The sequence below is a fragment of the Scomber japonicus genome, chromosome 16, assembly GCF_027409825.1.
Source record: "Scomber japonicus isolate fScoJap1 chromosome 16, fScoJap1.pri, whole genome shotgun sequence".
Lineage (NCBI taxonomy): Eukaryota > Metazoa > Chordata > Actinopteri > Scombriformes > Scombridae > Scomber > Scomber japonicus.
The window spans coordinates 19,722,716-19,739,044 of record NC_070593.1 but is presented as its reverse complement, the minus strand read 5'-3'; the positions used below and the strand labels follow the sequence as shown (position 1 = coordinate 19,739,044).

At 43.7% G+C, this 16,329-nt stretch overlaps 1 protein-coding gene across 1 annotated transcript in view; it reads left to right on the top strand.

Annotated features, from left to right (window-relative positions):
• Positions 1 to 16,329, top strand: part of LOC128374962 (AT-rich interactive domain-containing protein 1B-like) — a 177,445-nt gene that overhangs the window by 115,189 nt on the left and 45,927 nt on the right. Inside the window, exon 5 of the mRNA XM_053335180.1 lies at positions 9,776 to 10,076. Coding sequence (XP_053191155.1) covers positions 9,776 to 10,076 — 301 coding nt within the window. The remainder of the gene's footprint in view (positions 1 to 9,775; positions 10,077 to 16,329) is intronic.

The following is a 16,329-nucleotide window of genomic DNA, read 5'->3' as shown; positions in this document are numbered from 1 at the left end:
GGCAGCAAAAAGGAGGAAGAAGCCAGAGCGAAGTTAGACTAGTTGTTTGGATGTGTTAGTTTGAAGTGAAGAGGCTGTAGTTGGTCGGACTTTCTCCCTGACACACGCACACATGCACTCTCACGCATATATCCAACCCCACACACAACCTCTCCCCCCCTCGCTCCTCCAATGGCCCTGTCGGTGTGCCAGGGCGGGTGATTACTGACGCTCTCCACCAATTATGGGCTGATTATTCCGCCGCGCTCTAATTGACTGGGGAGATATGCAAATGGCTGTCATTTGGGATGATAAAGGATGCGGGTGCTGGATGCCCCCTGCATTATTTAGCCTCGGCTGTACGCAGCGTGAAGGATGTGGCGTGCGCTTTAATTGCTGAGGAGAGAGAGGTTAAGCTGAACGAGCAGCTGAATTAGAAATGAGGAATTTGGGCCCTTTATTTATTTCTTTATTTTGCTCTTCTCCCTCCGTCTCGCTCTCTCTCATACACACCCACATTATACACACTATCGCACACTTTATGTCATGCGTTGTTTTTTCAGTTCTCTCTTGGGTGAGTGGAGAGGTGAGGAGGGGGTGGGTGGATGGCAGGATGTCATGCTGGAATGCCATAAATAAAAACATTAGTGGAACCAATACGTGCAGAACAAATAGGGTGAGTGTGAGAGTGTGTGTGTGTGTGTGTGTGTGTGTGTGTGTGTGTGTGTGTGAGTTGGCGTAAGGGGAGGCAGTGAGTGGTCGGCTTGTGCATTAAAAACTAAAGTGTGAAGAACCTTTGCGGACCAAACGAAAAAAAGTTTCAACAGCTCAGACAATAAACGGGCTCGCCTTGTCTCCCATGCCTCGGAAAAGCTGCCACTTTAAATGAAAGCAAATTTAAATACACACTTCTATGCAGAATACCAATGACCTAACTCGCCATGTGAAAGGTTGGACTCATGGGCGGGTGGTGATGGAGTTTGTAGATGGAGCATCTTCCACTTCAATACCTGCGGGTACAAAGAGGGCCAACCTCCATGTTTATGTAGACTAGGCTGGCACTTTACTGTCATTGTTGTTGGTGCAGAAAACAGTGAGAGGTGGGAGGTGGGGTCGGGGGGCATTTAGTGAATAGAGCCCACTGGCTAAGAACCCCTAGCTGATAAAGCTTGGCATATTATCAGGGGGAATCGGAGTGAAACTCCAACACTAATCCCTCTCGTTTGGAGACAAGCAGCGCCAGATTTGGGCGTCTTTAACAGCTTAGGGGTAATAGGGCCTCCAATGTCCCTTTCAAAGTGGCCCGCCCCATATCTCCACATTACGAGAGGCTTAAGAGCCGGGGCAGTTATCACTCAGTGAGCCCCCTATCTTACAACAAGCAATAATTGCTAATGCGGTGGAGTTACTGTTAGCATTATCACCAGATTTACTGAATTTATTGGAATCCTGAGTCAGGTGTCCAAACGTCTGTTTGACCCTCTTGCCTGAAAACAGGAACAGTGAGTTATTCTACTGAGTGCTGGTGGTTGAAAACAGAGGGAGCTTTCTTTCTCTTATCGAGATACTGCGGTATTATCAAGAGATTGTCTGGGCTTTGTGTGAAGTGTGCTGGAGCAGAATTGAAAAGAAAAGCACAATTGCTTTTCTGTGCTACTGTGGTTGTCCTCCGCACAACTTTGGGAAGCCCTGAACAGTTTGTTCTTAGGCTGCCTTTGTTCCAGATAATAAAACAGAGAGCAACAATACAATCTAAAACAACGTAACCTTCCAGAAAGTGTAGAGTTTTTCAAATAACAAAATAGTTCCTCTGTAATCATAAACTCCTGTTAGTTCAAACTAACATTTGTGCACATTTGTTTCCTTTGAACACTGTCTACATGTTATTATGTTTCTCTGTGTACTTTTTCAAAAGTGTTGAATCAGAAAAAAGGCACAACTGTGGTTGGTCTTGTGTTGGTCATGGTAGTAGCCCTGATGATTCCTGCAGTCATTATAAAAACGTATACACCTTCAGCACTATAAAGGCCTCAGTATGCTTCAAACTAAGTCCTTGTGCAATCACCGAAAAGCATCTGAAAGTCCTTTCCTGTTAGTGGAACGAAGGTACTAGTCAATGTCCTGCTGAAGTAGTTAAACCTACACTGAGACCTGCTGGGAGGATGGGGTTATGAAATATTACCAAATGTATACAAACCATTCTTAATGGTATTAAAATGTCCTGAGTGCAGCCAGTGCATGCTCACCCTATTTAATGTCTGGGTTGTTGCACACATGGAGATAGCATGTACAAGCAAGTGCAACATCATGAATGCATTCTTCTGGAAGAGGCGGTGGTCTAGTAGTATTTTATAATTTAGGTATTAAGTGTATTCCTGTTACTTTTGGTATTTTTTTTCTTTTAAATTGTTAAGTTTCTTAATCACTGGCCCTGCCACCTTACTCTGCATCTTCATTTATAGGCCTCCTAAATCTGCTTGTATCTACTGTTGTGCCTAAATATGGCAGTCTGCTACTTCTTGGTGTTTTTAATATTGTATATGTTGTCCTTCCAATGCCTTCATTTCTCATTTTTTAGATCTTATAGACTCGTTTAACCTTATTGAGTGTATTAAATGGGGCTACACATTCTAAAGGTCACACCTTAGATTTGCTTCTCTCATCTGCTCTCTCTCTTGAGTGTCTTAATTTCATTGATATGCTGGTAACTGACCGTAAAGTTGTTGTTTTCATAGTTCCACTATAGCTCTCTGTTCTACAGCACGTTCTTTCATTCTCAAAGCTGGTTCTGCAGCTAAATTCGGTAATGCTTTTAATTCATCTTCCTTTAATTCCTCTCAATCCAGATGCTCTGTTAAATTCATTTAATGATCAGTGCCTTTCCATCCTCGACCTAATTGCACCGTTTAAGACTAGAAAATACAAATCAAATAACCTCCCCCGGTTGAACGATCACACTCGAGCACTAATAAGACTCTATATAGAATAAAAAATCTTAACATCATTGGAAGGTAAACATGTCTGGAATAACACATAACACCATTAAAAAGCATATGTTAACTTATCAGAAAGCAGTTGAGCGTGCAAGATTGGCCTATTTCTATGAATTAACATCCTGAAATCGTCCCAATCCTGTGTGTGAAGTTCTTTTTAGGGTAATTGATTCAGTTATTAATGGTGCCTCCACTTCTCTTTCTGTACCTGACTGTGAGCTGTCCTAAAAAATCCTCACTCATTTTGTTAATAAGGTGGAGAATATCAGGTCCCAAATCCAGCCTGATCTTTGCTTTCTTTCTATCTCCAACATTAGTTCTACCTCTTGCCATCACAATCTCAATGTTAGAGTCTCCCATATGAACTCCTCCTGCTCATCTTAGCCAACATCCCTACTAAACTGCTAAAGGAGGTATTTTCCACTATTGACCCTGTTATTTTAGCATATTTTTAACAATAATCTGGCTTCTGGTTCTTTTACAGCAGATTTAAGAATCATTCACCCACTACTGAAGAAACCTAATTTGGACCCCCTGTCCTTAAGTAACTACAGACCAATCTCTGAATTATCTTTTTTATCTAAGGTTCTGGTGAAAGGAATTTTATCCCAAACTAATATCTTTTATGAATAATAAAACGTTGTAAAATCTGGTTTTAGAGCTCTTTATAGTCATTCACTAATGACCTGCTGACAGACTTTCTTTTTTTTCTCCCTTGGCTCTCAGTTTATTACATTCATACCTCTCCAGCAGGACATTTTCCATTGCTCTGGGTATCTCTTCTTCCTCAATGGCTCAGTTTAGTTGCGGTGTGCCTCAACGTCCTGTTCTTGGGTCCCTTCTGTTCTGTATATATGTGCTGCCTCTCAGCCAGGTTATTGAGAAGCTTGATGTGGTTTACCGTTTTTATGCTGACAACAGTTAAATCCTATTAAAACCTACAGATCCAAGCAGTCTAGCAAATCTTAGAAGTGAACTCTGATATTAAATCCTGAATGTCCCAAAACTTCCACAAATTGAATGAGAAGTCTGAGGTCCCTCTGCTCAGTCCCCCACATGTTTTCAGCTCTTTTGGTGCTACCTACACTCAGACCTGCTTAGAGGATGGTGTTATGTAATCAGTAACCTGATGCACTGACATACCATTCTCAATATTGTTGATATGTGCCGACTGCTGTCAATGCAAGGTCACTCTGTTAAATGCCTGAGTTGTTGCACACATGAAGATAGTGTGCTAACTGTGGCAGTCAATGCCAGACTTAAATGAGAGACAGTCGGAGCTTTTAGGGCACTCGAGACAGGAACATTTAGCATCCAAGCTCGTGGCAGAAGACAGTGGTCCATGAGTTGCATGCTAACATATTTGAGTGCCTGACTGGATGCTAGCCTAAAGCCCATGTGGGTTTTTGGTGAGCCGGAAGCACGCCAAACATCTCCCCTTGGTTTGCAAAGAGTGTCCTTGTCTGTATTTTGAGTCTCTCTGCCTTGTACCTCTTCTCCTCTCACTGAAGATTTCTCTCAAAGACCCTCAGGAGGTGGCAGAGACTCTGCTCGAGAACTCTTATCTCCACACACATGCTCTCATGCATACACATATGCCACTTTGCACACAAACACACACACATTATCTTGCAAAGACATACCCTGTCAAGGCATGTTCACACAGTCCTCCACACACTCAACAAATCCAGAGGACTTGTTTGGATGGAATGTGTGTTAGCAAGGGCATTTTGATCAGTATTTCATAGCGGAGCAGTTAAATCATCATATTTTCTATCAATTCTCATCATCATCACCAATTATCATCATCATTCCAGCCTTGGTAAACATTTCAGCTGATTGACATCAAAGAAAGAAATTATGGTGTGGGAGTTGTATTAAATCTTCCTCCACTAAGTCTCTCTCTTTCTCTCATTTCTCTTCTTTCTGTACTTAATAGCACTTAGTGAAGGGTATTACAGTTGGTGCTCTACATGGGGCATTGCATTAAAACCCTCTTTTACACATACACACACACACACACATTCAGTAGTCCATTTGGAATCATTTGCATGGCATTTCATTTGGATTTTGCCTCAATCGATGGTTTGGGGGAGGATAAAAAAAAAAAAAACATCTTTGTGTAATAGCATTTCCTCTTAGTCTCCAGTGCGCCATAAAGATAGAAAGCACAGCGGCCGGAGCCGATAAATGAGTGCAGTGTTGCCATGAGCAGACCTGTCCCTCAGGCCTACAAACGATAGCTATTGGAGTTAATTACAGTTTACATCATCATATTTACCCAGAGAAGAGAAACTGAGAATAAAACTCGCCTCTGAGCCCACTGAGGTGTTATTTCTGTATACACTGCACCACAGTGAAGTGGAGCATTATTGTCGCTATGTGTAACATTATACTGGATTTTACTTTTGACCCATGAAAACACAGGTCCTATGGAGACATATAAACATCATTAAAAGCATAAATACTGTACGGAAAGTACATACAAAAATAGCAGTGGTAGCCAATACGTCATGCCCATATATTTAATACTATACATGCACTGTGTAAATGTACACAAACACACACACACACACACACACACACACACACACACACACACACACACATATATATATATAAGGGAACTTTTGCACACATTCAGGACAACAGGACTGCCTCCTGACATTCACCCTTGCTGTGCCCACTTGTGGATGATTAGATGGGAGTCTGGGACTGTCAGGAGGATAAGGGGCAATGTATTATTTAACCAGGGGTTTGATCCTGAGAATACATGATGTTCTAGCTTCTTATGTGTTAGCTTTTCTGTGATATATCCTCTTGCACCCTATTACAATGAAAGTGAACAGAATTCCATCTGTGTTGCTCCCAGCATTGAAAAATGACATTTAAAAAATTCAACAGCAACATCTCTTATCCAGAAACAGAAATAGTCCCCATAAAAAAAACAGTTGACAGCTGTTCTGTGGGTTATCCCGAGTAAAAGGGATACAGTTTCAAAAGTAATGCTGCTGCTGAATTTTTTAAATGTCATTGTTCAATGCTGTGAGCACCAGAAACAGAATTTCATTTACCTCCACTGTATTGGGGGCGGATATATTGTATAACAAGAATATTTTTATTTCGTAGTAAAAAAGTGACATTATTATGAGATGAAGTGACATTATTCTCAGTGAGGCTTGCACATATTTCAATAAATGAAACCCATCAGTCAAATGTCAAGGTGAATAATTGCTACTGAGTTCATACAGTCTGTAAAGCAAAGTCTGTGTTGTGGTTCAGTGCTGTTTCAAGCCAAGAGGGAGGTTGTTTTCAGTGTCACCGCTCACAGTGCTCCGTTGCTGTGTTTGACTTGGAGTTTCAGGCTCTAGTTAGCTTGCTAGCCATCTGGTGCAGAGCCCTCAGCCATACTATCCCTCTGACTGGGGTAGACAGAGAGAGACAGAAAAATTGATATTCAGTCTGTGTGTGCGTGCGTGTCTGTGTCTGTGTCTGTCTGTGTATGTTTGTGAGAGAGAGAGACAGAGAGACAATGAGCGAGAATAGTAGCCAGATTCTCCAGTCTCTCTCTTTTCCTGTGGCCCACAAGGAGCTGCAGCCATTGGCTCCTCCCTGTCTAGACAGAGAACCACTTTCACACACACACACTCTCACACACACGCTTGGTGCCTTCTACCATAGCAACTTTGATTAATTCCCTGTGTGCGGTAAGAGGAGACAACATCAGCACCATGGTCAGGGGAAAAAGGCCCACAGTTTGCTGGATGTGACAGCTCCCTGCTTCACACTGATGCTGTATATCCTGCTGGTGTTTGTATGTGTGTGTGTGTGTGTGAGTGTGTGTGTGTGTGTGTGTGTGTGCGTGTGTGTGTGTGCGTGCATGTGTGGGAGTGTGAGAGTGAGAGCAGGTCAGTGGTATGAGTGAGGAATGGGATGGGGAGTGTGTGTAGCCTCATCTGTCCCCTTGGCCACATCAGTACTCAAGCATGTCTCGCTGTGACAGCCCAGCATCCTGTGTGCCTGTCACACACACACACACACACACACACAGACACACACACACACACACACACACAGACACAAACACAGCGACACTAAACGAGACAGTGCAGGCAGGCGCCAACACCAGCGAGGTGAAGGGTCACGAGCGACTGCCTATCCAATGTTGTGTGAAATGTGTAGATGGCAGTCTCGGCCCATTATGTGCGTATATGCGACTGTATGTGTGTGTGTCTTGAGGCGGGCGGGGGGCATCTCAAAGTAACTGGTTATTATCACCTCAATATTTTTCTTATTATGACAATTACATGCTCCAGGAGCGAATTAAGCGATACAGGACGCCAAGCGGGAGTGGTTGACAGCTATTTGGAGACTCAATGCACAGAGCAATTTGCAGCCCCGAGCCAAACAAATTGGATTTGGGCCACTTTGGATTGGGGCCCCAGATTGTTGGGCGTTTGGATCCTCCGACCGCACGCCTGCCTGGCTGGTTAGCTTGGCTGGCAGGCTTTGATTCTTCACTCATGACTATATAGTAGACGGTTAGCCAGGTAACACAACGCTCTGTGGCCCTTGACGAGGATTAAGTGTACATGTGGAGGAAGGTGTGTGTGTTGCTAAATGAATTATACTGATTGTGGAGTGACTTTTTTACGGTAGTGTTTCAGCAGCCATAATGGAGTATTTACAAGTGACATTTATATAGTCTACGGGTGTTAAGGTTTACCACCCTTTCATGTTGTATAGTGCCGCTACTATTTTGGTCTTGGGCCACACAGCTGTGCTCAAGTGTGTGTATAATCCAAATGAGCCTAACAGCCTCTAAACGAATTACTGGTACACATTTTCCCACCCTTAAACTGCCACTGGAAAAGCTGGCAACAGCACCCAATTAGGTGAAATGCAATTATTCCCATCCATTCACACGATTAGCCTGTGGGTTAACAACCTAGCTGTGCGTCAGGCTAGCGCTCGGTATTTCGGAAAAGCCATTGCCATGGTTACACCGGCTCTCATGGTAACCCCAGTGTGTCAAATGGGATGCAGCCGGTCGGTTGATAATAACATTCGGCCCTATTGGTGGAGGCAACGCATTACATCACTCCGCTCAGCCTACTGCTTGACTTGATTGGCTGAGACAGGGAATGGTACCAGGGGGAGAGAAAGATAGAGAGAGAGGAAAGCGAGTGGCCCATGTGCTCAGTGGAGCGAGGGTAGATAATGCCAGGCAACAGACTGGCAGGCTGGCAGAGCGGGTGGGCACTCACAGCGGCATGATGGAAAACAAAAGCTTTGTGTGTCACCGTCGAGAGCGCATTAAGCAAAACAAGCAGCCATGGATGGACTGTTCCACATGGGGGGCACATAGGGCGAGATGGAAGATGCTTGTCTTGACTTTTTATGTGATGTAACACAGTGCCAGGGTAATGAGAAAAAGTACAGCGTTTGCCTGCTGGTGACAAAGAAGTGACTGTATGACAGAGCTGCATTCATTCAAAACAAATCCTGTTTTTGAGTCACAGCCAGTGAATTCAAGAATTGAAGTGTTTGACAGACATTTCTCGTGTTGATTCCACTCAGATTAGATTGAGATTGTTTGCAATATTCACTGTCTTTAGATGTGAGCATCCCTGTATGAAAGATATTACAAACTCTGTGTTGTAGAATCTACATATTGAAGCCTGAAGCTTATTGTTTCTGTTAAACATGTGTCTAACCTTCTCCTTTTTTTGCTGGAGGTAGGATCACATGGAAATAACATTATAACAAATAAGTGGAACATTTTTTTACATATTTGTACACATAATTTTAACAGCATTTGTTTTAAACTTTTAGAAGTGCAAAGTTGGTGTAATTTAGACTTTGAGACCTCATAGTAAAAACTCTTGGTGACTCGCAGACAGACAGATATCTGTCCATAGTGACAGTAATGGTTACACAGGGCTCAGGTGGGACAGGAGTGAAGGGTCAACAGGCCTGTTATAGCAGGTAGGATCAGCTGGCATGCACCCGCAACTCTTCCCTTTCCTCCCCATACGGGCACCAGCCAGGAAACCGAGGTCACTTACAGGTGACTTCCTCCATATTCAGCTACAGCTGGGACACAGCAGCTAATCTGGGACTGTGTGTGTGTGTGATTTGTGTGTATGATGTGTGGTTACGGGGCAGCCATCACATCACATCACATCTGGCCTTCCCTTTACTTTTAGCACTAGCTCTCGTCCATCTTTCATACTCTTCTCACTTGCTCCCACACTCAACACTTTTATGCGGTGAGTATTCTGTCAGCAATATTGGTGGGGATTCCCTGGAATCAATTCAAAAGGGAGAGGACCTACTAAGCACACACACACACACACACACACACACACACACACACACACACACACAGACACAAATACACAGTCCTCCTCTCACCACAGGGAATGAAAACTGTAATATGAACTCACCCTTGGTCTGAATGAAAGCCCATAACAATTCATTTTCACCATTGCAGCGAGTGTACAGTAGTAGTAGTTTATTCTGTGTGTAATGTTTTTGCTCCTCTCCCGAATTGTGTTTTGCTTTTTCACTTTTCACAAACAGCTTTTATATACTATACAATCAAGTGTTTCAGCCAAACAATCATATCTCACCCATGCTGAAATTTTTGAAGTAGTCTTCTGTTTTTTTATATTTTAACGGTAAAAAAAATGTTGCACTTGCTTGAGCTTATGTTTAAATTTTCCACCTGCTGCATGTCGCCTCTCATCAAATGCTTGGTTGAGCTTCATAAATACTAACTGTAAATCCTTCTGTTCCAGGATCTGTCTGGCTCCATTGATGACCTCCCCACAGGGACAGAGTCTGGTCTGGGCTCAACGGTCAGCGCCGGCGGCTCCTCCAGCAGCAGCAGTAGTAGCCAAGGGGAGCAAGGAGGCGCCAGTAACCAGGGACAGTCCCCTTTCTCCCCCCACGCCTCCCCACACCTCCACAGCCAGAGGAGCGGGCCCTCTCCCTCCCCTGTGGGCTCGCCTGCAGGCTCCACTCAGTCCCAGCAGTCCCGATCAGGCTCTGGGCCCATCTCTCCTGCCAGTGGACCCTCTGCCAACACCACCGCACCAGGTAGAGTTCCCATCAGATCCTCTAAAAGTATGCACATATGCTTCATGATAATGTGATTACAGCTTGATGAAAGGTGCAACTTGTAGCTTGCTAACTTTATTAGTTTAATCACCACAAACGAACAAGCCGATCACTGGGAAGATTTGCAGCCTGAACCAGACATCACACTGCATTTTACATCGTGTACCACCATGTTGTATATTCCCTGGGAAATTGACAAAATTGCTTTACAGCTTAAAGGGAAATTGCTTTGTGCCATCAAACAAGAAGCTGCTCTTTGAAAGCAAATTATGCAGTCAGTGATGTCACATCAGGTGTATTAACTTTGACAGCTGATGAAAAATAGCTGCTGTGACATCACTGATTGGGGCGTGGCCAGGACCGTGTGATTCCGTGTTGATAACCTCTTTGAATATAATATTTGACGTGTCTTTCAGGGAGCACTATTAGTAAACTTGTTGCTGCTGTAAGCATTTTGCAGTTATCACACCTACATTTCTGCTTGACCTTTCCATTTATTTTGCTATTTCAAGACCTAAGCCTGATTTCATTTGTTTTTTAAATATGTGCATTTAAAGAGGATTTTAAAAAGGTCATGAGGAAAACTTACCCTGAAGCAGAATACGTATACTAGTTTCCTGGAATAACAACATAACAACATTTACATGTGTGCATGTTTTGCCCCTTCTATTGCCACGCTAAAGCTTTTGCATTTTGTAAACAAATAAACCAGACCAGGAAAAAATAGGGTCACAAAGGGGAAGTTAATTTTTTCTGTCCTTAATCAGTGTTTTAATTAAATGTGATTGCCCATCATATTATACACATGTATAAACTGAGCTTGGTATGACCTCTTTTTGGAACCAGATGACCCAAAACATAAAGGTGGCAACATCCTGCTTCAATAGCATATCTTTTTTTTCTTATCTCCAACTCACTGTATAATCTATCCAGATCAATTTTCATTCTGCCAGTTTAGACAGAGGATGAGGCTGAGTGCACGCTGCAGCAGAAGACCAAATAATATCAATCCAGCATGTCTAGACTTTGATATCTCTGGTCCATGTCAAAAACTAATTTAGACTACTGAAGAATATTACAGCTTAGTGCAGAGCACTTCATGGAATATGTCTCATTCATTTTCTTGACACAGTTTTTGTCCTTGCATAGTAGGGATTTGTTAAGTCTTTGATCATGGCGTTGTAGAAGCGCATCACTACATTGCAGTGGAATTTCAATGAAGTCCATCTCCCTACTACCTGTGGATGGCATAAGTATTTCCAACATTTATGTCCGGACAATATTTCCTCTCCACTCTGAATGTTAATGAATTGAGACTGACTGGTAGTGGAGGACCTCTCATCTGATTTGTAGTCTTATCCAAGACATGGCAGACCAAACAAGGCACCAACAGGATTATCAGACAGCGCACGGTGTGTCTGTCTGTCTCCTGAGGCCATAGCAGAGCACATAACCATTTAGATAAACACTGAGCATAATAAAAGAGTGTGGATTTGATTCGCTTCCGACAGGCCTGTGAATGTGTGTGCACGTGTGCGTGCACGTCGTTCCCGCCCGACCTTCCCCTGTCATCCAGCCACCTCTCTGCCCGACTGAGTGGCTGACCGGCATATCAGCATATCTCAGACCTGTCAATCACTCTGACAAGGCGGGGCAAAATGTCTTGAGTCAAATCCTGATGGATGGTGTTTGGTTGGTAACCCTAGATTTTCGAAACTCTTGGAACATTTACTCACATTATTCCTTAATTATATGCGTTGTTTGTCATTGTAGAAAATAATTATGTTTCATGATGTGACAACGCTGTAGTTAAGATCTGGTTAGGGAAAGGTCATGGTTTGAATTAAAATGATCCCTCTCCCGAGATCTTTCACCAATCTAGGGTTACCATCTAAACACGACCACCGTGATGCCAGCTCCTCCTTCTCCTCCTTGCAGCAGCTTACCAGAATGATTGACACTAATGAAAAACTGGGACTGTGGTTTTCCAGGCGCCCGTGCCAAGAATCTTGACGAGAATCCGGAATGAGGCGGCAAAGATGGGAAGCGAAACCGATCGCTGGGACATGATTAATAAGAAAATATTTAAAAATATTCCCCACGCCAAATAAATGGTGATAAAGCGTGGAGCAGTGAGTAACATCTGGCATGTTTTAGCGGCTGTACTACAATCAGTTTGAATTAGATCAAGGAGCATCCAGCCTAAGAGAGACACAGGAGAACTAATGTGGTTAGCACACATCTGATTACTAACGCTCCGCTTTCTAACACTTCATCACAAGTTAGGACACTTTGGTTGCTGTTGTCGTTTTAGTTCGGTACAAGTCAGTGAAGAGAGGAGCAAGTAAAAAAGAAAGTAAGCAACACTGTTTGTGTGTGTGTGTGTGTGTGTGTGTGTGTGTGTTTTCGGAGATTCGTTCCTTACTCCCACTAATATTACCTCTGCATCTATAAATAAAAAAAAAAACACCTTCTTCATTATTCAAACCAGTTTTGTGAACAACAGTGTCCAATAATTCATCAAAACAAGCCAAACACTAATAAGCTGATTAATTAGTGTGAAAACCAGAACAGTTTTTATCCTCACTACGTTGAGCTTCACTCAAGAAAACAGTCAAAACACAACAAATCTCACGGCTGCATTGCATTCTGGTCCATTAAGGATACTTTCAGTGGAGAAAGTGGTACTGTATCGCTGGCTCTGCTATGATTCTGCCCCGCAGCTAATGTCAGAATCCATTGTGAACATTGATGTTTGAGGTAGTTTGACATTTTTTCTCTTGTTAAACGCAATTGTAGCTGTGTTGTCATATTGCTTATTGGTTAATTATGTACCCAAAGTCCAAAGAAAAGACACTAAATAAAGTCAAATGTACAGTCATAGCAGCAAAATTGGGTGCGTTTGTGTGTGTGTGTGTGTGTGTGTGTCTCGCCAGCCAGCCTCAGTCGGTGGAGTGATGCGACATGTCACACGGCTGAACACTCACGGGACACACGCTACCCTTGACAGCGGTCAGAGAGAAGCAATTTCATCATGTCATCCTTTCACCTGGCTGTCAAACACACACACACACACACACACACACACACACACACACACACCAAAAAATGATACAGAAGGAAGGTAAAGCATACATAACAGCATATGAGCACACATACTTACAAACTGAGTATTTCATGGTTTCACACTGGGCATATATGGTTCCACATATAAATCACTTATATATGCTCTCTGGCTTTGAGTGACAGTGTTGTCTGTGTTTGCTTGTGTGCGTGCATGTGTGTGTGTGCATGTGTGTGTGAAAGAGCCAGACAGAGTGACAGAGAGAGGGGAAGACTGACAGATTTTGCCAGCCTATCATACACCCATGCACTTGCACAAATCTATCTTGTCGGAGCTGCATGGCACGCCTGTGATTCCCTCGTCTCCACACTTCTGTTCGTCTTTCTCCCTCCTCTCTCTCTTTCTCTCTCTCAGTCCCCCTCTCTCTATCTCTCTCTCTGTCTCTATCTCTCTTACTCTCTCTCTTTCTCTCTCTCCCCGTCTCTCCATGAAGCAAATCCAATACACTGTAACATTATCCGGGCCTCGCCTTGCTATTTGGATTCTCTCCCGGAGCCAAAAAGGCACACACAGGGCCAAATTGATTTTCCTGTTGCGCTAGATTTGTGACAGTCGAGCAGAAATCACATTGCTCAACCGCCAACCTCCCCCTCCTCTTCCTCCACCTCGTGTGCACACACACACACACACACACACACACACAGGCGTGCAAAAACGAGCTCTCTCTCACACACACACACACACACAACCTTCCTCCCAGTGTCTCTGAAGCAATTCAGTGCATCCTCAGAATATTTGTCTCCTTCCATGAGACATCTGGGACAAGGCAAGCAGACATTCGTCTCTCATCCGGATGGATGTGGGGTGGAACAGAGCGCTGGCATTCGAGCTTCCATCACTGACTGTGAACTGTGGGAGAGAGAGTCAAACTACCGAACACAAGGTCTTGAAAAAGTTGAGCCTCTGGTGTCTCCAAGTTTATATTGTCTTAACGGCAGCAGCCACAGAATCCAACAAAAATGCAGATTTGTATGAGTGTGTTCAGGTGTCCATTCCCCGCATTTCCTGGATATTTCTAGATGTGGATAACGTGTTGTTTGTGGGGTTTGGAGTGTGTGCATGGGACGCTTTGACAAGTTGTCGCCAGGTTGACAGCCTGTCAGTATGGCGTCACTTCCTGTCAGCCTCAGTATGGCTGTCACTTCTACGAAAAATGAGTCGAAAACATATCCATTACCAGGCTGAACCTGATACATATTAAATCAAACTTTACACAAACAGAGCACGGAAAACGCAGTTGTCATCGGCTTGGTTTGCCGACACTGATAGGATGGATTTGATAAGGTGCAGAGACACACTCTTGCCGTTGTGTGAGGGGAAAATCCCTCAATAAATCTCTGCCTCAACAAAATATACTCTTCAGTGATGCTCCAATAGATGATCAACTGGGTGGAGATCTTGTAACTGTCAACACCATAGCATATGATTCACATCATTTTCATAATCACCAAACCATTAGTGACCCCTCGTGCCCTTAATAGAGGCATTTAGCTTTTGTTTCTGCACTTATTTACTCAGGTTTTTCTTTTAATTTGCTCTTTGTCTGTGCTCACACAGAGATACTGTTAAACTGAGTAAAGGGAACAGGATATTGTTTTATCAGAACTCATTTAAATTTTTTCTTTTTAAATAAAGACATTTTTAACCACTTAGAAAATAAGTAGTAACCTCATATCCCTGTCACCATGGCGATGTGTTTGTTTTAGACCAGAAGGCTGTAAGAGAAACAAAGTAAACTACATTGGCACTGTCTGTGTTTGTGCTCATTTTCAGATCTTCTCAGTTTTCGGTGGTATTTTCATGTGTGTGTGTGTGTGTGTGTGTGTGTGTGCGCTTGTGTTTACACATTTGTGTCTGTGTGCTAGCCTTTGAAGGCCAAACTGCAATACTTTTCCACATTTTGCAGCCACTAATTGACACAGAGCACATCCACACCCCTCCACGGCCCAGCTCGCTCTATCTGCTGCAGAAAATCACAAATACTCATCTCTCTCTCTCTCTCTCTCTTCTATTTTTCCTCTCTCGCTCTCTCTCTTCTTCTCTCTCCACCGGGGCCCTCCGAGGTCCAGTTAATAGTGCCTGTCTGCCCTCCCTGCTTCCCCTCTCCCCTCTCCCCTCCTCCCTCATCTTTCCTCACCCCTCCAAGTTTTTATTTTCTTCTAAAGAGGTGATTGGAGCTTGCGGGCGAGTGCTCGGGAGAGTTTAAGCTGTTTATCTGCGCTTCGCTTCAAGTGCTTCCAGGGCCTAGAAAAGGACAGAGAGGTCAGGGCGAGTGGAGGAGGGAGAGGGGAAGGAGGGATAGATAGAGGGTGGGAGACAGAGAGGGAGGGAAGGCCAGGTCCTGTCCAGTTTGTTCGCTCAAGGGTCCTTCCCTACGAATCTGGCTTTACATCTGCTCTTGTCCTTTACATCATCCCCCAGCCTCGCCTGTGGTTTGCATTAAGTTTTTCATTTAAGAAAATATATTTCTGTCTGAAATTATGGTAATGAGAACCACAGGAGTTTGCAGTGGTGTTGGTCTTCTTCCATACCAAGGTCAAAGTTCAAGCACAGACGCCTGGAAGGAACAGTAGTGATGACCTCAGACCAGATTTGCATGCTTAAATGTGGCCATTTAAAAAAAAAAAAAAACAATGTCAGTAAACGACTTCCCCGACGAGAGAGGAACTCATTTGCAAGCAGCGAAATATCGGACCAGAAAAGATGCCGCGGGGAAGCTCAGCCAAAAAACTTATTTTGACTCTGTTAGTGGTAAAAGTTATTACAAGAAAGCTATGAGAGAGAGAAAGAGAAAGAGAGAGAGTAGGGGGGTTGAATTTTTATGCAAGTGTGTTTTTGCAGTGTTGAGTGTGTGGAACCGGGCAAGTTTTCTAGTCACACCACTCCCTGAGAGGCTGCGTGGTGGGAACACTGCCTGTGGCTGTCCCTGTCCCCTCTCCCTTTCTCTCTCTCATTATTTTTATCATGCTCGCTTTCTCTTATGTTCTCTCTTGTGTCTCACGTTCCCTCGTCCCCACCCTTTCCTCCCTATCTCTGTTTGTCTCTGCTGCTTTCTTCGCTCTGAGCGTTGCTGTGGTACAGGCCTCCCACTGAGGAACAAGGCTGAAT